Source organism: Sardina pilchardus, chromosome 9 (assembly GCF_963854185.1).
Source record: "Sardina pilchardus chromosome 9, fSarPil1.1, whole genome shotgun sequence".
In the NCBI taxonomy this organism is placed as follows: Eukaryota; Metazoa; Chordata; class Actinopteri; order Clupeiformes; family Clupeidae; genus Sardina; species Sardina pilchardus.
Window position 1 is genome coordinate 14,157,975 of NC_085002.1, and position 25,019 is coordinate 14,182,993.

Genomic DNA, 25,019 nt, shown 5'->3' on the forward strand with positions numbered 1-25,019 from the left:
GCCTTCAATGAAATACTCTTTAATTTCAACGCAGGACAAAAATCAGCAAATTAATGTGCATGCTTTTCTATTTCTACATTATATATAATACATAAACAATTCTATCAATACAAAATATAAAAATATGTGGTGCATCATTTACAATGTATTTACATTACATCCTTAACTTAGTGAATTCATTAATTCATTTATATACACCTTATAATAGCCTAAAATGATACTTAAGAAATCCACGTTGCAGGAATAAGCAGAACCATACAGGACTGTTACGGAGGCGGGATAAAAGACATTTAGAACCATTGCACATTGGCTTTTGATAAGTACAATATGATGGCATAGCAGACCTTCAAAATGCAGTAGAAGCGGTTTGAAATATAATACTCAGTAATGACACTGTAATATCAAAACAAAAACAAAAGAAAAAAAAAACAAACATGCAAAACATCTGTGCTGTCGACGGATTAACCTACTGTGACTCACTCACTGTTAACTCACAATACTTAAAACGTGTTTTTGAGTGGTGTCCTCTTTTTTTTGTTTTTAAACAGAGTTGGAAATGCTTTTGTGCAAGTGTTTTATTTTCCTCTTTCAGGGGTAGATAGAGAGATTAAGCTGCTCCGGATGTGACCTGGTCAGCACCCTGGGCGTGGCTTTCGGTTAGGAGATGATGCAGTTCTTGCTTTTCCGGCGCTTGCGCGTGTGCAGCTGCCCGCGGCTGCCGATCTGCCCGGGGCCGGCCAGTCCTCCGGAGCTGTACTTCTGCAGCAGCTCCTGGCTGGTCATGTAGCGCAGCTGCATGGGCCGCGGGATGGGCTCGCCCAGGAAGAAGCCCTCGTCGTCCGACTCGGACGAGGACGAGCACGTGGAGCACCAGTCGTCGCCGCCGTCGTCGGCGTAGTCGCCGTAGTCGTCCCAGCCCAGGCGCAGGCCCCTGGGGCGCAGCGCCGCCGCGTTCTGGAGCGTCAGGTCCGAGGTGGTGCGCGGGCACTGGCGGAAGGGCTGCGGGCGGAAGTGGCCGCCCCCTCCGACTCCTCCTCCTCCGCCGCCGACGCCCAGGGCGTCCCGCTGACCGCGCGGCGGCGGGAAGCGGTCGTAGTCCTCGCAGACGCGCCGCTGCGGCCGCTCGTGGGCGGGCGCCCGGCGGTCGGCGGCCAGGTTGAGGGCGTTCTCCGAGCGGGAGCGGCGCGAGCGCCTGGAGCGCCGGTGGTGGTGGTGGTGGTGGTGCCGGCGCCTGGGCTCCTCGGCCGGGCCGCTACCCCCCCGTCCCCCCCCCCGCACGCCACGCTCGCGCTCGCTCATGGCGGGCAGCCGGGCGCTGTTGGCGTTGCTCACCAGACTCAGCCGGTCCTCCTCCTGGTAGGCGAAGCCGGGCGGCAGGGCGCTCACGGCCGACGGCTGGTGGTGGTGGTGGTACTGCAGCGGGTACTTGACCGCCACGGGCGCGTCCATCTCCATGTACGGCTGCGCCGAGGTCAGGCTGCGCAGCGACTCGGAGCTGCGGAACTGGACCGAGGAGTTGAGCGTGCCCATGTTGCTCTTCTCCGACACGTTCATGCCCGAGTCCTTGCTGAGGTCGGGCATGGAGAAGCGAGAGAGGTGCTCCTGGCGCTTGCCACCTCCGTCGGCCGACGTCCCTGCGCACCGACACACAAACACAAACGGGGTCACTGGAGATACAGTAGAGGTGGCCACACAATCACACCCGGAGACAAAAGTAATCAAGGAAAATGCTAGTCTTTCACTCTTGGAATTTATACGACAATGCCACTTTGTCTTTAAATATGGGGACCAGCACAAGCTTAGTCTATAAAGAGTAGGTAAAGTCTCTTAATTGCACATTTCATTTCTGTGCACAAAGGCTGTGTTTATCTCTACAGCGAAGAGTTGAACTAGCGAACACGACCCAAAATTCAGTGGACTTCTGTCTACTGAACGGATTCTGTCTATTACCGAACACGACACACCACTTAAAATGACTCACTTTCCTCAAACTTCAAATACAGAAATACTGAGAGGCCATCCTCACATATTAAGTGACTTTCAGATGAACTCTGCACATACCTGTGGCATTAGACAAGGCCAGTGACTCCATGGAGCCTCTTGGAGTTTGCTCCAGAGGTGTGAGTTGCTCGGTAAAACTAAGTGCACTGATCGGGTTCCTGCTCCGCCCTCCTCCTCCTCCTCCCTGAGTGTCCAGGTCCCGGTCCCTCTGGAACACGTGCAGGCTGACCGAGCGCTTCTCCGAGAAGCCGTTGTGGGACACGTCGTTGAAGCTGGACTGCGTTTTCAGCTTGGGCGGGGAGTAGTCGTCCGGCCCGCTGTACCAGTTGTCGTTGAAGGAGTGCCCTTTGAGGGCCGATATTGGGGGCCTCTTGTTCGGGTGGCCGGGGTCCTTTGCCCGCGGCTCGCCGGCTTTTCCTGAGGTGGGCGCGGGGTTGTAGCTCGTCCTGATGTTGCACTGGCTAAGCAGCTGCAGGGGGCTGGGGGTGGCGTTGGCCCGGCCCTCGTACGCGTACGCCTCGCCGTGGCCCTTCCAGCTGGGCGGCTCCCGCGTCAGACTGGGCGTCTGGCTGGACAGGCTCAGCAGGTCCATCTGCAGGGACAGCGGGTCCACGTCCGGCGCGAAGCCGTTGGCGTGGCCGTTGGCGGCGTGGACGCTGCCGACGTTCTTGCCGGCCTTGGCGCAGCGGCGGGACTCGCGCGAGCGGGCGCTCTGGAAGGCCGAGTCGGAGGAGTCGGAGCCGTTGGGGTCCTCGCCCACGCTGCAGGCCCGCGAGCAGAAGATCTGACCCTGCTTGGGCAGGAAGGGCCGGCCCAGGAGGGACTTCTTACAGCGGGCGCAGCAGAAACACGTCTCGGTGGCGTGCCAGTGCTGACCATCGTAGGTCATCTGGCCCTGGTCAATACCTATCATGGTGGAGAGAATATACAGTATTAATGATTAGTTAAGGCTCCCTGCTGTGCACCTTGTGCACGTAGACATCCACACAAATCTTTAACTACTCTGCTGTTACTGCTCAAGCCACACTATCACATGCTGTAACTGCTCCATTTAAAAGTATGTTGAACCAATTCAGTGACATTACAAGATTTCTCCCCTCTCTCATGGACATCTGTGGTAAATATGTTCCCTTAAATGATCTGTATTAATCTAATGAGTAACAGAGGGGAAACCCGTTCAACCTCCCCTACATCTGGTATCCCACTACGTGTTTTCAATGTCTGTGTCTGGACATTTTAGTTTATAATCAGCTTTTACTGAAATACTCTCGGCATCCCATCAAGCAGATAATTACAACCCCAAAAAACGTCTTGAGTGTGGTGCCCACATGCAGCTGTGGAAAACCGCTGGAGCAAAGAAAACGAGGCCTCCGAGCGCAAGAGTGTTACGTGGGGGGCAGGAGAAGACACCTGTGTGCCCCCACACTCTGCTTGAACTCGGGAGACAAGAGGTAACACTCTCCACGTGGTACACTGACAGCATCTGAGCGAGCTACTTTAATGGTCTTGCACCACTAAATGCTCTCTGTCCACACTGAATCTGTTAGATGTGCCCTTCTATTGCGTCATATTTGTCATTCAAAACAGCATAGCAACATAAGCAACAGAGAGAAAACAGAGACAGGGCGTTGCGTGGCGCTGCACAGCACAGCTTCGAGTCACGTACTGTCCGATTCTATACTGATATTCCACTTGAAAACAATGTATTTAAACAGATTTTATCACTAATATTCGCTTACATGGCTTGCAGTTAGTAGGACTTTGTGTTACACAAAACCCTAAACCCAAGGTGCCTGCTTAGAGCTGACTTTCTTTAGCCCTGCTACTTCATGCTTCAAACTAACTTTCAAAAGTACCCAAATCCGGGTCAGTGCTCCCGTGAGGCTGGTTTGCAAGGGCGCACCCCTGCCACCGCTGGGGCCAGGCCGATTTGTCTTATTTAGCGCCACAGATTCGTCCCATTTTACACCGCTCGGCCCATACCGAGCGCCCCGCCTAGCGCTTCCAAACGTCACGGCGGCGGCGGCGGCGACGGCCCTGACGGATGTGTCCACTCACCGATGTGCTCCCCGCAGGAGTCGCAGTACTCGGCGTAGAGGGACTCGAAGCAGCCGCAGCAGTACGGACGGCCCTCCTTCATGATGTAGCGCTGGCCGCCCAGCACCGTCTCGCACTCGAAGCAGCAGAAGTGCTTCATGTGCCAGTGGCGGCCCTCCGCCTCCGTGCACTCGTCCGCGAAAATGATCTGTCGGAGAGAGATAGATAGAAGAAAACGCAGAGAGGAACCGTTAAAAAAACGAGATAGCCGACCATACATCAAACACACTGTTCTCTCTCTGGCGGCGGAAAGGGCGACGGGGCAGTGGTGGGGCAGTAAGGCAGCGGGACGGGATGGAGGAGATTGTGCAGAAGGCCTAGGGGGGCCTGGCTGTGGCCTTGTTCCAGCCTCTGAAACGACGTCCTCTCTTACCCCTCCGGAGGAGATGTGAGGTCAAGTTACACTTTTCTCTGGCTCTGGCTTTGAAGCTACGCGACCAATAAAAAAAAAAAAGAAAAGAAAAAAAGAAAAAAAGAAAAGACGGAGGAGGAGGAGAGGGGGAAAAATGAATACTTCATAGGAGACATGGCAAAGAAAACGTTTTCTTTCGAAAACTGTGTGCTAACGGCGCTACAGGCGGCGGAATAGCCTTCATAAAAGCTTCCATCGACACACATGCTCCATCTACACATATGGTCTGAGAGGCGCTCTGTGGTTTTTCAAATCTTAGCCTCTCTTTCAGCTGCTAACATGAATATCTCAGAGTCGAAAACATTCTTCACACATTCAAGAGCATTAGGCTATTCCATGGGGCACATGCAGCTCTGCTGTGAAGCTGTTTTAAAGTTGTTAAAATCCCTTTCGAAAACAAATGCCTGCATCTGCAACTGTATGATATTAAAGTGCGTAATCTTTATGTCAGTCAACGTTAATCCAACCCAGTTTACAGACCTATGCAGAGTGTGTGTGTGTGTGGGGGGGGGGGCATTATTTAGGCTGTCTCTGAAGGCTGTGGTGTGCAGAGTGATAACGAGAGGTCATGTTCAGAGGATTAGCTTGTGTGCGTGTGTGTCTGTTGTTATTTTGTGTGTCAGTCTCATAATGTGTGTACATGTGTGTGTGTGTGAGTGTGTGTGTGTGTGTGTGTGTGTGTGTGTGTGTGTTGTTATTTTGTGTGTCAGTCTCTTTGTGTGTGTGTGTGTGTGTGTGTGTGTGTGCGTGTGTGTGTGGGCGCACCTCGTCGCAGGCGGAGCAGCGGGGCTTGAGCCTCTCTGCGTGGTGGCGTCCGCAGTAGATCTTGCCGTCCTGGTAGAAGTAGATGAGGTCCACCAGCAGCTCGTCGCACATGCTGCACACGAAGCAGCGCGGGTGCCAGCACACGCCGTGGCCCGCCCGCGACGCAAACACCGCGATGTCCCCGCCGTTAATCTGCCCACCGCACTGACCCAGGGAGAAGGGGGGGGGGAGGGATGCAAGGAACAGTTAAAAAAGGGAGAACTCAACCATTAAGGTATACAGTTTACAGTGATGGTGCAATCAAGTATAATAAGGACAATTTTTTTAATGAAAAGAATTCAAAGAGCAATTAGCATACGTGTGCATGTGCATGACTGGTGCCAGAGAGAGGGGAGGAAAGAGAGAGAAAAAGAGAGAGAGAGAGGGGGGGGGGGCAATAGAGAGAGGATATGAAGAGTATGAGGGGAGGGCAAAATCAGGTTATCTAAGTAGCACACAACCTCGCTGACTTATAGAGGTCAGGAGTAGGGGGGTGGGAGGGGGGGGTGGGGGGGTGGGGATTAAATCAATATGCGCTATCAAAAGGGTGTCCACCCAAGCAATCTGCTCCCTCTTCCCTCCCTGATAACGCGGTCTGCTCAGGGGGCAGGCGTACAGTAAATCAGGGGGAATGCATGGAGAATGGGCCGTCTAGGCCCGGGCCAAGCCCACTCCTACACTCTCAACCGTGAGCTCAGCAATGGGGTTCTGTCAAGGAGAGAACACTCTGTGTTTCGGCTTGTCTTCACTAACCTCTTGGGGAGCTCGATTTTGGCACTGCGGTAGAATAACACACACACACACACACACACACACGCACCCACACACACACACAGACCGACACAAGCGTATTTCAAGGGAACAGTCAAAACCGTCTGTGTTTACTTCTAAACGTTTGAAGAAAAAAGGTATAAAAGAAGAACAGAGTCTCGGAAAAAAAAAAAAAAAAAAGGAAAATTGTCAACGTGGCATCAGCGCTGCTGACAAGGCTGAAGGTCAAAGAACGAAATCCACTTTAATGTCATCAGCCGCTTCGCTTATGTTCGGAACTTAAAGTGGAGTTATGTGGAGGGCAAAACACACACACACACACACACACACAATATCTTGAAATATCCCCTGGTTTATTTTCATTCTGATGTCACCTCCGTCTACTCCTGCGTTTCTGCGCCACTGCTGTTTAAGGGCGCAGAGGAAGTGGCACATCTGTGCGTTTGCTTTTGGGCTATTTGCTATTTTAAACTGACAGCTCGGCGCTAACTGTATCCTGAGAGGGACTCACAAACGGCAGGAGAGACTGAAAGAGAGGGAAGGAGGGAGAGGAGAGGAGAGGAGAGTGGGAGCGACAGAGGAGGAGGGAGAGGAGGAGGGGGAGGAGGAGGAGGGTGGGGACTGGGTGGTTACCTGCTCACAGATGGCCCCGGTCATTGTCACAGGGAAGGGTCTCACGTTTCCGCGACCCAGATTCTCGCGCTTGCGCTGGCCGCTGAAGAGCTTGAGCTCGCGCTTCTCCTCGTCGTCCAGGGAGTTGCAGTAGCGCGCCTGCACGGGAGAGGAGCCGCAAGAGAGGTCAGTGCTGTCAGTGCACATCTTTCTACACGTAGGCTTACACACACACAAATAAAAACAAACACACACACACACACACACAAACACACATTCACATACTCACACACACACACACACACACACACACTTGCTTCATCACATCACACACTTTCTCATCTACACATGCACACAAAAGAACACACACTACCTCATGTATTCACAGGCACCTGCACACATTGCATAGCACAACAGCTTGAGCCCAGCCCTACATGTCAACCCCACCACCACCACCACCACCACCACCACCACCCCCTCCCCTGTGTGATGTGACCTTTCTGGGGAGGCAGAGCCCAGCAGTGGGGTAGGGATGGGGCAGATATGGTGGGGTGGGGTAGATAGTGTGGGGTGGGTGGGTGTGTGAGGGTGCTTCTCACCTCATTGTCGTGTGGGGGTAGCTGGTGCAGGAGCTGCTTGATGCGGTACTTCTCTCCGGGGCTGTTGACGTAGGGCACCTTATCCTCTGGCAGAGAGCTGTAGTACTGGTGCACCTGCAAGGGACCACACCGACAGATGCGCTCAGGCACAAGGTCGCACACCACCACACAACAAGGTCGCCCACACACCCGCCACCACATCATCTGGCCAAATCCCGCCTCCAGTGGGTAAGGGATGTGTGTGTGTGTGCGTGTGTGTGTGTGTGTGTTTTGTATGTGTGTGTGTGTGTGTGTGTGTGTGTGTGTGTGTGTGTGTGTTGATGTGTTCTGGTGAACCAAATGCTTCTGTTTCCTCTGATTTGACCCAGGCTACCGCTGACGCCATGAAGGACAGTTTCTATATTGCCTGCCTTGATTCTGTTCCCATCCCCCCTGTCTGAATCTCTCTCTCTCTCACACACACACACACACACACACACATACACACACAGCCATTACAGGCCAGATGATTTATGGATGTCCAGCCCAGAGTTAATGGGATCTGGCCTTTCGCTCCCTGCCATCATGCTGACATGGGAATGCTTTATCAGGACGGGCAGTTGAGTCCGTGGAGCGCGGCTCAAATTCCGATTAGCGCAATTAACGGCATCTTCAGCCCATGGACACGGGATTTATGCTAATCCCTCCACGCTAAAATGATACAATTAACATTTTTGAAGCGCGCGGCGACAATGTCCACACAACACATAACATGTGTCACATTCTTTCCGTATTCAATGTCTGAAAGGTTTGAAATCTAGACAAACACACACGCACACACACACACACACACACACAATAAAAGAGCCGGCATATTAAGCAACAGTGTAATCACTGTGGATCGGAGAGGTTTAGTTGATTGTACACACAGAAAGAGAGAAAGAGAGAGAGAGAGAGAGAGAGAGAGGAGAGAGAGAGAGAGGAGGGGAGGGGCGGGCGAAACACACTGAGGTAATTCAGCTAGCCTTGACATCCCAGGCCTCCGACTGACCGCACAGGCCAGCCATTCTTGGAGGCTTGCGAGAGTAATGATTTAATCTGATACTGGGCGCCGGGCCCCAGCAGCCCTGGCCTTAGGTACACCATTCGCAGGGCTCTATAAATATCGCGCCGGAGTAACGGCCCAGTGCGTGGATTAGAATCGAGTATTGACCAAAGAAATGCCAGGCTTCACCGAGCACCATGTAGATGTGGCGATTTCCTAATCACGACGAAAAGAGATCTCAACTGCAATTAAAAGTCGTGGCCATCTTTTAGCCATCTTCAGGCTGTTCAAACGCTCACAGATTCACCCTTCCGTGTGTTCTGCCATACGTGACTATATCACAGCTCACACAGCGCGACACTAAATCTCCTGGACGCTTTTGAGAGTTTCCTGTTATTGTTTTCTAGGACGCTGGAGTCTCCCCTCAACAGCATCCCGGCATCCTATCTGGAGCTGTAAAAAATGGCTGTAAATACGATCTAATGGGCTGGCCCTCGCTTCCCTGCGTTGGCCGGTCCGGCCCGTGAGTCTCGGCCAGCGAGGAGAGGATGGAGCCAAGCAGAAGCTATGGAGGGGGGATTGCTGAATATTTCATGAAACGCCGGCTGCGCTTGAGCACCAATAAATTACCAGAGGCACGTCCAAAGACAACAGGCAAGACACTCCCGCGGCCAAGAAAACACTATCGTGTTGTGGGGATCCGAGAAAGGGGTGAAAAAAAGAAAAAGAAGACATGGAAGAAGGGCCAGTGACTCCCGGGGAGAGTGCGGGGAGGAGTGACTTATGAAAATAACAGTAATCTGGGCACAACATCCAGCCGGCCTCAGCTGGAAACCACCTTTTGAATCCTGCTGTGCAGTGGGCATGGAAAAGGCAGAGGGAAGGGGAAAGAGAGGGGGAGAGAAAGAGAGAGAGAGAGAGAGAGAGATGGGGTGAGGGGGAGAGAGAGAGAGAGAGAGAGGGAGAAGCAACAGAGAACGAGAGAGACAGAGAGGGGAGGGAACCATCTGACATCTCTGATGCAACCAGAGATAGGAAACAGCTGTCGTTCAACTGGCTCTCCTGCACAAACTGAGTGCATCAAAGAGATCAAGGATATTGGTCTGCGCAGTATTTGCCTGTGAGTTTATCTCTTCTGATGTCATATCTTTCTTCATGTCACACCATAGCAACAAGCACCAGCACATACCAGCTGGGATGTCTGTCGAGATGGATTTCCTCTGCCAATACGAGTGCTAAATCTTAGCCCATTTAGATTGCTGTGCTTACACTGGGGCCAAGGGTAATTAATTGATGTTCGGTTTGAACACAAACTCGACTTTCCATTTGCTGAGGAATTCCCAGATCCAAAGAAAAGCACTTAAGCACTGGCTCGCAGTCAAAGGGACACTTTCCACAGCCGCATTCAAAGAGAACAAAGTCTCGACGGTCGATTCTAACAGCAAACTCGCGATACAACCTTTCCCCCCTACACTTGCTCTCTCTCGCCGTTTTAAGACATTTTCGTCTGAAACGCTTACTTCAGCCTTTGCTTCCACACGGCCAGGTTAGCAGTTGGTTGAGTCTGTTTTGAGTTTAGCCAGATCTTACAGGGTGGGGGGGGGGGGAGGGGCTGTGATTCATTCTTTCTCCAAATCAATGATTAACCAGTGATTAAGCCTGCATCTGGACGGGGGGGAGAACATTGCAAAGATGCTTCGTCTCTTTGTCCCATCCACATCCTCCTTAGCCCTCCGCTGACTCACACACGTGTTGATTTATGGCCTGGTGTGCAGTCAGTGAGCAGGTCATTTCCCGCTTCATAGGGATTTAGTGAGGCAGGAGGAGCGGCTACATACATGTAATAAAGTCGCTTTCCCCCCTTCTCTCCTCGTCACCCAAAAGGTTGCGGCACCACGGCGAGTTTTATGCTACACATGTGCAAGAATTGCGTTTCCCTCAAGGCTTGGGGCAATTACAGGCTCTGGGGGTAGAACTGAAGACCCTGCCTTTCAAACAGGCGGTGAAAACACACACACACATACACACACACACACACACACACACACACACACATAATTAATGGCTGCCCTAATAACATGCATGGACCCGAGTTTTCGTATCCTGGCAACTTCCTGACATTTATTATCCCTCACGTCAAGACGACGCTGCGTCCTGGTAGAAACGCAGCCACTGCACAAGCTTTAAAGGATTCCTGAAAGAACCAATAACGCTTCCCACTAAGATATATACGGGGAAAATCTATAATGCATTAGCCTACATTATTTGGATAGCTTCTAAACAAAGAATGGCTGTTTGAGGCCTTTCACCGCCTTTATTTCTGGAGGCACGAGTCCTGATATGCTTTCCTGCCTCCTGTGTAGCTGGACTTTGCTCACTAAAGCGTGTCCATTCAGCTAGAATGAACTGTGGCCAGCAGCCTTGCTTTGCCCTGGTGGGTAGGTGGGTGGGGGGGGGTGGGTGGATGACTGTCTGACGCTGTGCTCAGAAGCAGTAATTGTCCCAAGAGTCCATGTGACCCAGGGGAATATGAAAATGGCTGTGAAGCTGCTGCAGAGGTGGATACTTTTATGGGGGTATTGAGCGGCTGGGTGTCGCTGCAGGGGCCGACTCTTTTGAGTTAATCAAGAAAATGAAACGCACATCAATAAATGATTTCACTGTCCCATAAAGAGAGTGTGATTTGACCAGAAGCCTCGTAAAGGTGAAACGCCAAGTCTAAAGGCTATAGCTTTTCAAACAAAGGCAAACAGCAGCGTCAACCAAGCTTAACCGTAAACAGACAAGTGAGCTCCAATGAAATTCAACTTCACACACGACTTTCAATTTGAAGAACTTTCATAATCAAAAACTCAAAATCTTTTCACAAGCTTCTTCAAATCTATGATTTTTACTCACTAATTCTGTGTTTAAAAATAGACAGATGAAGCTAAGCTTATGCAACTTCGCCCGGCAACAAAGAGCCGCCTGAGGGGCACCGGCATGTGGCCAACCCACCTGCTCGGGCTTGAGTCCCGGGGGGACCCAGGCGTACTCCTCCAGGGCACAGCCGGAGTCGTCGTCCGACGTGGAGTTCCGCTGGAAGTCGTACATCAGCTTGGTGACCGTCTTCTCCATCTCCAGTTGCATGGCACTCACCGCATGCTCCTCGCGAGGACACTTACAGTGGAGGCAGATCTTCCTGTAAGGGGGGAGAGAGAGAGAGAGAGAGAAAGAGAGAGAGAGAGAGAGAGAGAGAGAGAGAGAGAGAGAGAGAGAGAGGGAGAGGGTGAGAAAAAGAAAAAAAAAGAAAAATCAACACTGGGTACAACCTGATGATTGCAGAAACAAATCTGAGCGTGAAGTCCTGTGAGGGCGAAGGCGTGAGGCGACCTAACATTTCCCACATGTTCTCGCTTGTTTTGAAACCCGACGTCCCGCCTGAGGCAAAAAATAAACTGTGTGTGGACGGAGAGAAGCCGCCACGCTGAGCGAGGGGTCATCATCACATCTCATCTCCGACCATCATCTAGAACGTGCGACTGAAAAAAAGACCTGACCTAGTTTCGTCGGCAGGGCCGCGGAAACGCTGAAATGCTGAATAGGCGTCCAAGAACGCGCGCGCGCGTGCGTGTGTGTGTGTGTGTGAGAGAGAGAGGTGGAGAGAATGACTTCTCTCGCTATAAAACCATTACTCAACAGCCAGGGAACTGGAGCTCACCGCACCAGATGTACGCCGGTCGCGTCAGCTCCGTTCGGCCCCCGGTGATGAAGAGCAGCGCACCCCTTACGCTGTGCCGCTGTCTGTCAGCGCCGCCACATTTGGCCGCAACATGCGAGAGACCCCCGAATTCCAACACAACCTCACACACCCTGTGATTCAACACGAGCAGGACGGGAGGGAAAAACGAAAAAGAAGAAGAAAAGAAAAAAAAACTCACCAGGCCTGCGAGCAAAGTCTGGCTGCATCTGGTTAGCATCCGGTATGTGTGTACGTTTGTGTTCGTGTGCGTGTGCTGTACTGTATGTGTGAAGACGGAGGGGGGTTTAGCTGACATTACCGGGCATCTCTGCCAAACCCAACTTCAGAAACTCCAGAGCCAGTTGGTCCGATTTGCTAACCTCGCCTACCCCCGCCCGGCAGCAAAAACAAACCGCCTGCTTATGGCAAATCCCATTACTGCTTCAGACGCCTGACAGGCTGCCTGCTGCATGTCAACAGGGGCCGTAGGACTTTGACGGACAGACTGCGCTGTCGCCAGACACTTGGCAGCAGACCTCGTGTCTGCATAGCCCGCACAGTATGTAACATCTACAATCCCCCCATTGTTTACTGCTCGCGGCACACTGGGATGTTTCTTCCATACATAAACTCAAGAGCGGGTTCTTTGCTACCTCCCTGCTTTAGCTTTAGCTGCTTGAGGTCCTCTCTCTGTGAGAGGGGTTTCGAAATTGATATTTAAAAGGTGTTAATCCAAACGGCTTTTTGAGCCGCTGACTCCGGGTCAGCCCTAGCCAGTGCACTTTTCAAAAAGAAGGGAAAAAAGGGGGAGAAAGGAAGATGGTAAATCACTTTGAGTGAGGTCACCTTTAAAAGGGGGTCAGCGACGAGTGGAGGGGCCGCATCCTCCCGCCGAGGATTGAGTTACTCTTAAACTTCGGACACCCAGGGCTTAAGGACGGTGACACACACCGTAGAGCTGTGCGAACCGCAGTACTCTGCGACTGCTTCGGCTGCCCTTGAACAAGGGCATTTTACCTGCATCACTTTGGGCTATAGGGATGCCGGAACCGGCCGCATGAATATTAAATGAATCTATGAACACAGTAGCGCTGAGCGCGAGACCCGCCCATGAATATTGATGGCAACAGTAAGTGGTACACGGAATTGGGCCCAAAGACAGAGTTATCATCCTCGCTGACAGGCCACTCAGCTAGCCAGGCAGAGGATGAGAAATTCCTCCATCTTTAAAGCATGACACCAGTGCCTGAGGCTAGCATGCGTGAGCCTACATCATTAGGGGATTCCTGACTATAATTAGAGAAATATGCATGATTAACAGGACAAGATGTACCCTGCTGTCTATGGGAAGCACCTCATGCCAGGTTATTATGAGAATGAGCTAACATCCACGACATATGTAGGATATACAAGCAGAGGAAAGGGTAGAGCGAGAAAAAGAGAGAGAGAGAAAGAGAGAGAGAGAGAGAGAGAGAGAGAGAGAGAGAGATGGGCCAACATAGTTGGCAAATCCGGTTCAGTTTTGCCACTGAATGGAACGCAGGCTTGGAGACAGGGGTTAAAAATAACTCGGCAGAACACACTGACTCTGCAGGACCTCTCCTTCTCTCTCTACTGTTGGCAGCCGTCACTAGGAAGGGCTGAAGCGGCCTCGGACATCGCAGAGGGGAGGGTTCAATTCCCCGTGGACGATGAGTCTGTCCAGATGTATGGACCAGATAAGATAAAATATCACACTGCAATTTCACTTCAGAGAACGAGGAGATCTCTCCTGAGTCCCCTGCTGGGATGAAGAAAGACTCTAAGCCTTACTTACGGGCTTTTCCTACTAATCGACAATGAATTGCACATGACTTAGATTTCCCACAGAGGTACAGTACCATATTTCACTTGTAATCTACAGTACATGATTTTGATTAGTGAGAGGTGGAGTGCTTTGCTAATAAAGACTGACTCCATTACTAAATACCTTTTTTAAAACGTTGGGCTGTAAAAGGGCAAGAGAGAGAGAGAGAGAGAGAGAGAGAGAGAGAGAGAGAGAGAGAGAGAGAGATGATAAGCCAACTGAAATCCCTCCAATAAAAAGTCTGTCTCCTGCTCGACCCGCAGCGGGGCCGGGCCAGAGAAAGCGAACGTCTCATGACTACGCGCCGGTATCTCGCAGACGGCGAACCGGATGAACCGTGACGCAAGTGGACAATTATTCGGCCTGCGGTGTTGATCATAGCCCTTGCCTTGCAGATGACCCTGGAGGAAGGCCCTGTGAGGCCCTAGTATCATAAACATGGAGCCCATGCTACCCCTGGAGGGCTTGATGTGGTTTTACTGACTGACACGAGTGGATGGCCCTCAGTGCCAGCTCTCCTCTGAGAATGTTCACCCAGGGAGGGCACCGAGGCCTCCCCAGGCCTGCACATCACGCCAGTCGGATTTAACAAACATCCTTCAAGGGCGGCGCTGAGGACCAACCACTCACAACAACAGCTGGGCACAAGCAGAAGCCAATTTTCTTTCATTTCGTTTTTTCTTTTTTGGTTCGTCCTTCATTCCTCTTTTTAAAGTGGCTTTTGTTTTCTCTACCCCCGCTCTTCTCAAACTAAACAAATAAGATGAAAACAGCATTCTCGGGCTGACTGTGAATCAGGCACTTGAGAGTCCTGATTGGGGGGGCAAAATGGTCGTGCTCAGACACAAAACACGACGGGGTTTAATCAGTGTTAAACAAGATTACACTGCACCTTGTCTCCAATCAAGCTCAACAAAAGGGGCTTGGTAATTAGGATCCAATTATGGGGAAGTCACTACATCGTGTTCCAATGAGCGGAGATTATGGCTGTGCCCACCTGCTGCAATCACTCATAATCCAAGGATTCAGAGTTCTCACACGCAGGCACCTGTGCATAGGATGGGGCATGGCTCACATCATATACCTATGTAGGTTCAAGTTCATACGTACACACACACACACACACACACACACACACACACACACACACACACACACACACACACACACACACACACACACACACACACACAAGCGTGCACACACAAACACACACACACGCACACACACACACATACACACAAAGGTTGAAGGAATTCTTTGTTTTGTTGACTTTACTGTGTAGATGTGTGGTGCAAATGACAAAATTTCGTTCCATCCCTCAGACACACTGAAACACAGTCAATGAAGAGAGGAGATTCTCTCCAACACATGCTTTCAATTTGAGATTTCGTGTGTGACTTATTACAAATCTACCTTTGGCACATATTGAAATCCCTTGGTCACAAGTAGCCTAGGCTCGTTCTTCTTCAGAAATTGATACTGAAAAACATACACGGAAACAGCCACTCCTCACTAAACCAAACCTCCAAGCCATCTTTGGGGATTTAAAAGACCCATCTGTACAAATCATCAGAAGGCTCTTAAACACTACGAATGACACTAGCCGCTGGGAGACTAGAATTCTCTTTAGATTGATGGTCGAGATAATGATGTATGAACTGACACTGGCAAATAAATCAATTACTACCCCTCCCCCTAAAAAAAAATAGGGGGAAATGAGATAAAGAGTATTGTACGTTAGGTAACGACACAGGTCTACGGGTTTCATTTTTCTTTTAACTATCTGCACTGATGTGCGAAGGGAGAGGTGGTGTAACTAAGATAGTCACGTAAACGAAGTTTGTGCCACACCGGCGAAGCGATGTGGGCAGTCGCCCGCGCCAACAGCCAGCTGCCGAAGTCACATTACTCTCCAGTTAGCTGCAATATGTTAATCCGAAGTGACCGGTCTTGACTCAATCAATCGGGGGGATGGCCAGACCATCGTGGCAGCACAACAAAACGAAGATTAAACCCAGCTGGAAGGGGTCAGATCAGCCGGATCATGGCGAAGCAGTATAAAGGATTAATAAAATATACATTACAGCCAATAATGCGCACGGTGGACGCAGCACAAACCCAACGTTAGTAATTCCAGAGGTACCCTACATCTAGAATGTTTTTACACGCAGAACGCTGTGCTAACTGCTTCAGCTATACGTGTCCACGCATGTAGAGTATAGAGATACACATCTTCCTAAAACCGCTTAAAGATCACAACGATGCGTGATGGTCGTTAGTGATGTTACCCTTTAACAGCTGTCGTTTACTTTGCCATGCAAGCAACATTGCAATAGCGCAACAATAGCACATAGGCTATGAATGAAGCTCGGGACTTCACGGATGGGAAAATGTAGAAGTTCGACAACACATCTCAAAATGGACACGGAATACAAAAGTTGAACAAATGGTTATGTTGTTGCCCTTACCTTTACCAGGAACTTGGGATAAGGAGCTCGCCGTTCCCCCGACTTGCGTTAGTTTTAAAATATGTTCTCCACATCGCCAGTTTTTTCATTTACTTTGAAATATCATTGATTGTGCGCAACTCACTTTCTTGTTGGTTTGCCACCACAAATTACGCTTGCAGTGTCTATTTAAACCGCAGACTTTCGCCGAAATCCACAACAACGACAAGGAACGGCGAATACGGTAACATCAACTTTTGATAATAATGAAACGCAGCCCCTCCGTTTAAGCAAGAACCGCAGAAAATACAGAGTCCACTCTCGGAAGAAATCCAAATCGATCCTTCAAGTGTTTTTCAGATTCATCCTTCAATGGTACAGCGACTTTGTTGCAACGGTGAAGGGTGGTGATGTGAAAGCTTTAATTCTGTCCGAAGTATAGAAAACATTCCGGACCGATCACGGCGCGTTACATCCAGCCTAGAGTCTGACTGAGCGACTGTAGCCACCTCTCGGTTCTCACTGCCCACACAGCCCCGCGGATGCAAATGAGTGTCCATGATGTCAGCAAGTCACCGTCCGAACAGTGGTATAATTAGCGGCTTGAATGACTCGCAGTTTGGATTCATTTACATGTAAATCAGACCACTTCGCTCGATTTACTGGCACGGCAATGTCAATTGAAAATAAAATAATCCTATGAACAGCGGAGCAACAGCCAGACGCCTATTTAATAGGCAGCTATTGCAATTTGTATATCAGATGTTGTGAGTAGCACTGGCTGCTATGTTCACTGATAGTCACAGATATTGACCCACTTTCATTGAGGTGTTTTGTCTCTCAAAACCTCATGCCCCCACCCAACATTTGACTAACAATCAATATCCTTCAGAATTGATGATCCTCTTTATTTGAAACACAAATGAAGGATTCTTACCATCACTTTCGATCAATAAACAGTAGGCTGACCGTTTAAAAAATATGTTGAAAGTGGAAGCAAGGGAAGAATAGTAATGGTATTACAATGTAATACGCCCTACTGTCTACCCATTCTAGGACATAAGACCTGTCTTAAGGCTATTTCAAAGTTGTCAAATTGTTAACTAGAGCAACTCTATGGACAGATTATGTCTCCCTGAGCTATTTTAGGATCTCTTAATCGTACAAACACTTGTATGGCTTTAAGCCCCTAATACTATCTGAGCTTGTTTCCTGGGTTAGTTAGGGGGAAGTTGAACAGGGCCTATCAGTCCCATTATTGTGCCTACTTGTCTTACAAACTGTACTTAAGTGAGAAAAGAAATACAACTGACAACAACCTCCATGAAGGCATCACAGCTGAAGTACAACTGCAATGATTCATGATCATCCCCCCCCCCCCCCCCCCCAAAAAAAAATGCCTGCAGGGATGGGGGAGGCGAGATGCTGAGCGAATCAATACAAGTGTTAATCCACATCGGAGGCCTATTGTGGCCCATTCGGTAGAACAGGAGAAAGAGTAACAACCTACTGATGTGCAGGTGGTCACATTTCCCTGAAACCAAATGAAGCAAGCAGAAGCGACTCCAACCAACCCTGCTAAGAGAGAATGTTAATGAGTTCAAGAACTACAGCAGGATCACTTGAAAGAGGGTTCAAATTTAAAGATATCCCTAGCTTTACAGTAGACCTTCTGATCCAGCATTTTTCTACGAAATTGAACGTATCAGTTACTCTGATCTGTTCTAGGCCTTACCTAGTGAAAGTCTTTGTCCCTATGAGAGCTTTTGTTAAGTATTGTGCACCTTCCCGGGAAGCATTGTAAGTCTGAAAATAAAAGTGTGTGACGATTACATACACAATGCGTCCTGCGGTGGCATTATCTTCTAAGCAACACTATATCTGAGATCAGAGGGGCGGAAGGTAAGGACATACACACATTTCTGACTAATTCTATTTCTTTACATCGGACTCTGGCGTCTGACAGTGTTTTTCGCTGTTTCCAAAAAGATCCGTTTAGTTTAATGCAAAAAGATAGTCTCGCAGACCACCAGCCGCTTTCATGTTGAAAGTGCTGATGAGTATCATTCAGAGTCAACACGGAGGCAGCTGAGCCCCGGCCACGACAGCTGATTGCCGCGCAGGACGCCTTTTCTGGGCCCTGACCCCCGGCACGAGAGATAACCAGAATTCTTTTTGGGAGACTGGGCAGGGCTGCACATCAAAGGCGTTTGGAATAACTCCCTCCCTACGCCACCCCCTCCATGCAACCCCCCCCCCCCCCCTTCTCCACTACCCCCCCAGCCCACGCGACCCCTTCCTCGCAATCCGACTTCCTGTTATGGGAGAAGGAATGATGCCAGAAGAGTTTTCAGAGCCAATCTGTCACCAATCTCCTTCTGAGGACCTCTCCAAATGGAACGTCCTCTCGAGCGCCTGCACTCAGCCCGCATCCCCAGCTCTGAACATAATGAATAGGCTTCACCCCTTTTTTGGGGATACATTTCATTCCAAGAACTAAATGGATTAATTTTACATGGTCCGGATGACAAAAATTGTATTTATAAAAAAAAAAAAAAAAACTACAGAGGATTAACACAAAGCAGGGGAATGAAATGGAATTCACTGGAAAGTTAACTCTGATTTTTTTTCCTCCTCCCTTTTTTTTGTTGTTGGCCCCGGTCTGGCTTGCATGCTGTGGTCAGGCTGTGTAATTTATTAGTCTGGCCTCTGGCTGGGTCTTCCTACTGCATCCCTGGGTTTTCGCAGTGACCTTGTAAGAGAGGATGCTCGGGAGCCGAGCAGGGACTTTCTCATTTTTTTCCCCCTTTTTCTTTTTCCTTTTCTTTAACCCCCTCCTCCCCCTCCCGCCTCCCTCTCGGCCCACTTCAGCTCAGGGAGAGTGTCTGGGAGGCGAAGTGGCGCACTGCTCAGCCACATCCATCAGAACATCCATTCAAAGACGACGGAGATGGAGCTCTCTGGGGCCTGGCGGGCATGTTGCGAAGCCTTCGCGTAGTTTTCAAGGCTCGGGTGCGCCTATTCCCAAACTCGCCTTTAAGTGGGTCATATTTGCTTTGAGGGGACAAGGTGCTAGATGTTGCGGAAGTTTGAGCGGGGGAAAAAAAGGTAAAGAGAGAGAGAAAGAATTTTTCTCTCTTGCCTTTGCTCTCCTTTGAGGGGGAAAATCGTGCTGGACTAGATGTCAAAATACACTTCTTTCTAGGCCATTTGAGTGTTTGGGGTTGTGGCCAATGATTCAAAGTCTTTGCGGTAATATCTCTTACTTCCACACCGACCGCAAAGCAGGAATGTTGTACAAGCAAAGCCCTTTCGAGGAGAAAACTTAAGAGGCAGCAAACACCGGAAAACAAAGCTCGGGCTCCACCACCACACGCAACCTGGGGCCATTTTGGTTACGGAGCTAATGCCGGCCGTTGACAGAAATCCATACAGTAATGATTATGGGTGTCAATATCTAAACATATCCAATTACTTCCAGTCTGGATGGCTCTTTGAGGGTCCTGCCCAAAGCAATCCACTGCTCCAGAGTCTCGGCATGGAGGAAGTCCCCTGTGGTCCAAACCCTTCATTAATTATGGACACAATTTCCTGAAAAAAAAGGGACAAGTAATTGACTGTCTAAACAGCAGAAAAAAAGAGAAGAGTTCAGACTAGTGTGCATCCCATTGACAATTTGGGGGCCTCTTTGTTCTAAAAGAACATAACAGTTCTTGCACAATGTGCAACAGCTTTTCAAAACATCTTTTTATTCTGTCTTCAACGCTTGGGGATGATCCAAGCAAACAGACCTGGTGTTTGTGATCATTCTGTCCAATTAGAGAAAATCACATGGGTCCAGAGACTAGATTTTCTAGTGCGTCTTGTAATGGTTTAAAAGCAGCAACCCAAACTTTAAGTAAAATAAACTTGCGCTCAAGTATGTTCTGTTTAAATATTTAGATTGGGAAGACTGCTCGATCGAAAGCAGTTTAGTCAAACAGAGCAAAGCCAGTTCAGTCTCTGTTTGGTATAGCAGGGACTATGAAGGGGACAGTGATACACTCATGCCTCTCAGTTGATACAAAAAAAAAAATCCCTGTCCAAGTTTGGTCAACATCTATGGCTGTGATAACCTTCCCACTTTGGTGAGAATATATTAGCAGATTTGCTTCTTCAACATCGTGATCCCTTATTGGCCAACTAATGTTTGCCCTCAAAACTCCACCAATCAGATTCCTTCCATCTGTGTGGTGTGATAACAGCAGAACCCATATCCAAAACGAGCGTCATAGTTTGTTGTAACAAGCATTTAATAAAGTGAGATAAAGAGACATGGGACATGATGGCTACTCTCCCCCTCGGTTTGTCCACTGTGTTCAACTCGCAGTGAAAACTGCAGCCAACGACAACAACCACCTTTGTGAGTTGCGGCCCTGAAGTCTGGTAAATGTATTATCAGGGAGGGTGTGACCTCAAGTCCGCGATGAAGTGCACACACACTTCCTGCAACAGGACAGAGACGGCCAGGACACTCTCATTCATCTGTATGGAAAAATATTACTCTTGGAGCTTGGGACTATATGCTTCTGCGATTTACTGCATGCAGACCAGATGAGACGACCATAAGAAGTCCCGAGGTCTGCGTTGTTGTAAAGAGAGAGAGAGAGAGAGAGAGAGAGAGAGAGAGAGAGAGAGAGAGAGAGAGAAAAGAAGAGAGAATCCTTTGAGTGGCCATAAACAGAATGACTTGATGAAATGGAGCCAAAGCAACCTCCGGGATGACCACTATTAAACCCAGAGCATAAATGACTCAACACTGGATCTCTAACCGCTATGAGGCTGGATCACGAGAGTCCTGAGGCAGTGGAAACAATACCTATTTAATTTAGCACAGCCAGAGAGAAACAGAGAGAGAGAGAGAGAAAGAGAGAGAAAGAAAGGAGAGAGAGAGAGAGAGAGAGAAAGAGGGGAAGAAAGAGAGAGAAGCCCCATCCTCACTGTCTGGATTTCATTTTCGATAATCATCGGCCCGCCACTCCCACTTCGAACTTTGCCGGCCGTCAGTGCGGAAATGGTTTAATTGCGGAGCAAAGTGGCGGCGAAAACGGGGAGAGGTCTAGGTGCGCTGGGCCCCCCGAGAGCCACGTTGCATCGGAGTGGGAGCGGGGAGGCGGGGGGGCGTGTGTGGATGGGTCGGTGGGTGGGAGAGATATGGAGATATTAAGTCCCCGGAACAACGAAAGCAGAGAAAGAGGATTAAAGTCCAATCTGATCCCAGGCCCCTCCTGAACCCGCGGCACTGAGGTTCAGATAAATGGCCAACACAAATACGACGGATTACCACCGGGGCCGAGAAGCGCAGGACGGGAGGGTGAGAACCGCTCACACACACATGTGCGGCGCCTCTCGGCTCTGCTCCACTTTCTGTTTTCGTGTTCCTTTCTCGTTCCATGGTCTAATGAGGCACATATTAACGTTTTTGGGGCTTAAAATGACACAGAGAAGAAAAAACCTAATGGCTGCTTTCAGAACCAGCACATGGCATTGCTTCTCCTGCGTGTGTGTGTGTTGATTCTGGAGGTGACGGTGACATTTTCAACAAGCAGGAGTTTTTGAATGTCAATAGACTGTCATCGCAACGACAAATGAAAAATTCATGACCTCTGAATGACTTCTGATTGAGCAGCAAATCACACAGAATGTCGATCATTCACACACACACACACACACACAGAGTCTCACAGACACACACACACATGCACACACGGTGCACACACACACACACACACACACACACACACACACACACACACACACACAGTACCAGTAGACTCACTTCATATCTCCACTCATGCTCCAAAAGCAGTGAGTGCGGATACCATCTCCCTCTCCTGTATCACTTGTAATCTCCAGGGTGCTCCAGTTTATTTACTCGTATGGTGCAGAGCAATCCCAGCATCCCCCGCCAGCGCTTTAAGGCCCCTTGTGCTCCGAGCTGTTTCAAACACTCACGCCTCTCATTCTGGCCTGTTTATTTGAACTGCCACTGATGGGCTACGGTGGCAGGCCCGGGTGTGGTGTGCTGTGGTGTGTGTGTGTGTGTGTGTGTATGTGTGTGTGTGTGTGATGGGGGGGGAGGGGGGTTGGCGGTTTGTTCGCGCTCAGAAAGCCGTGGCCTCGGCCTCTTTCACACTTTTCAGAGCACGCTTTGCAGCGCGCGTTTCTCTCCTGCCGGCGCCTGCTGCTGCTGCTGCTTCTCCAGCGCCCCGGCCTCACCTCCTCACCTCACAGACCTGCCACTGTGCGCCCTGCCAGGGCTGGAACACAGAACAAACAGGGCCAAACGGGGGCCTGGGCTTGGCTACACTGCGCTGCACCGCGCCACACACACACACACACACACAAGGCACACAGGAGAGGGTCTGACCCACATATGGGAAACCCTCCTCCCTCCCTCCCTCCACAGCTCTCTCTCTGTCTCTCCGTCTCTCTCTCTCCACAGCTCACAGCTCTCTCTTTCCCTCCCTCTCTGCCTCTCTCTATCTCTCTCTAGCTGTCCATTGGAGCTGCTCCAACCCCTAGTTTTCAGCTCCAGCTCCAGAGCCTTCCACAAAGTGAGTGATTATGTATGGAGATTATTCAAAGCAGCCCCTGCGATTCGGGAGACTCAAATAGCGAGTGAGTGAGAGTGAAAGTGAGAGAGAGAGAGAGAGAGAGAGAGAGAGGACGAAAGAGTGGGAATGAGGAGGTTTGTCATGCTGGAGGCTGTGAATGAGCAGAGGAGTGTAGGCTATACTCAGATTGACCCCTCCCCACACACACACATCCTTTCTTTTTGAAGTCATTGGCTTGAATGGAAAACACATGAAAACTACTTCCCAAGAACTAAAAATTCTGAAATAGCACACACACACACACACGCACAGCACACACACACCTGCCTCTTCCGGTGTTTCAGTAGTGCTAATTGCTAGGTGGCCATTGTGAAATCTGAAATAGCGCACCACTTTCTTTCGCAGACACTTGACATTTGTGAGCGAGGGGCCTGCAATTCCACCGTGATACATTTGCGCTTGTTTTTCTACCCCCTACCACGAGCGTGTGGGCCGGCCTGAAATAGCAGGGGACGGACTGAGAATGGGAGCACTTAAGAGTGACGCAAGAGCAAAGAAAAGAAAAGAAAACAAAAGACAAGACTAGGTTAGAGTGCGCCTCCGCTGTGGAAAAGTAAAAGCTTGTTAAAAAACAAGCACAGAAACAACGGGGCCGATACAGAGCCATTTCCGGACATGTCTCGAAGGCCGGACAGGATAGGACAGCACAATGAAGAGTGGGGACCAGTCTCACTAATCAGACGCCACTGAAGATATGAAAGGGTCTCCCCAGTCGAAACGTTCGGCCCCTTGCGGGTTTGAGTGGCGAGTTGACGTTAATTTGTGATTAAAACATCTCGACCGTTATAGCTCGCGGCTGGTGTGCTTAATCACGGCACATTAGAATTCGCGCCTCGAGACGAGTCGTCTCTGCCGCGACGCGTCGCAGCTGTCACTCCCACGAGCGAGAGCGCGCTTCTGCCACCCCACAGCACGAGTACGGAGCAACAGCCAAACACTCCGGCGCGAAGAGAAGCGCGTTATCAAAATACTGAGAATTATTCATAACCTCGCACATCTCTATTACAAATCTAATTCCCTGTCCTCTTGCTGAACCTCTGCAGCAGCTGCGAGGTAGGGAATGTAAAATAAATGATGTTGAACAAAACCATAGAGGATGAGAGCTGGGGAGGAAAAAAAGAGTATGACTGTCTAAATATGTAGGCCAGTCTCGGCTGGTGTGCCAGTTTGCGTATCACGCAATCGTGCTGAAGATGTGTGTGTGTGTGTGTGTGTGTGTGTGTGTGTGTGTTTGTGTGTGTGTGTGTGTGTGTGTGTGTGTGTGTGTGTGTGGGTGTGTGGGTGTGTATGCGGGTGCGGGCGTCCAGTTGCATCACCCTCAACCAGTGCACGCAGCTTCAAAGCTGAAGGGGGTGGGGGGTTAAATCACATGGTTGCTCTGGACCTCGGCATTTGTAGCCATGGCGATCCATCTGATGCCGTGACAACGATCGCACTGATGTGACGTCACCGAGGGCGAGTCTGAGCCTCGTCCAGCGATGATGCTGCGCAGAACCGACTCTCCACAGCTGTGGTCAGCGCTGAATCACCCTTCCCTCTGGTCAATACCCCCTCCACCCCACACACTACCCTCTGGCCCCCACTACACTGGGAGTCGTGCACCCTGGGCTGACCGGCAGTATTGATCCAATGGATTAGCATTTAGCTGTGGTGGTCCATGACGTCTCTGTCCTCCGCGGGATGTTTCTGATCCCCGCCTCATAAACACATCACCCGCATTTATTCCATCTCACGGCTCACTTCACATGCGGACCACCACTGCGCCAAATCAACACTTGCTGCGTCAGGTTTTTTTCCCCTCTTCTCCCTGTTGCATTTTCTTCCTCATTTAATTTTGCTTGTGTGTCAGCGTCAGCCGTTTCTAAACAGAGAGGATCTCTCAGAAGTGTCATCCCAATTCCCCCCAAGTAATAGATACATAAATCTCACACGCATTTCTCTACACTGGGAATGTCCCGAATAAGCGATTTTGTTCTTTCTCTCCCTGTCTACACAGCGTTGACATGAGCGTCACAGTGCATTCAAA

The 25,019-nt window shown here is 50.0% G+C and overlaps 1 protein-coding gene across 2 annotated transcripts in view; it reads right to left on the minus strand.

Moving 5' to 3' along the window:
- Window positions 1-4: 4 nt before the first annotated feature.
- The window catches only part of prickle2b (prickle homolog 2b), a 74,484-nt gene continuing 49,469 nt past the window's right edge, over window positions 5-25,019 (minus strand). Inside the window, exons 1-8 of one of the 2 annotated variants that reach the window (XM_062545881.1) lie at window positions 16,359-16,820; window positions 11,318-11,501; window positions 7,297-7,410; window positions 6,719-6,856; window positions 5,276-5,479; window positions 4,060-4,246; window positions 2,062-2,907; window positions 5-1,634 (exon numbers count right to left, since the gene is read on the minus strand). In XM_062545881.1, the coding sequence (XP_062401865.1) occupies window positions 658-1,634; window positions 2,062-2,907; window positions 4,060-4,246; window positions 5,276-5,479; window positions 6,719-6,856; window positions 7,297-7,410; window positions 11,318-11,449 (2,598 nt within the window). In that variant the 5' untranslated portion in view covers window positions 11,450-11,501; window positions 16,359-16,820 and the 3' untranslated portion in view covers window positions 5-657. Of the gene's footprint in view, window positions 1,635-2,061; window positions 2,908-4,059; window positions 4,247-5,275; window positions 5,480-6,718; window positions 6,857-7,296; window positions 7,411-11,317; window positions 11,502-16,358; window positions 16,821-25,019 lie in introns of those variants that run through there. The other variant, XM_062545880.1, reaches the window with a different exon arrangement.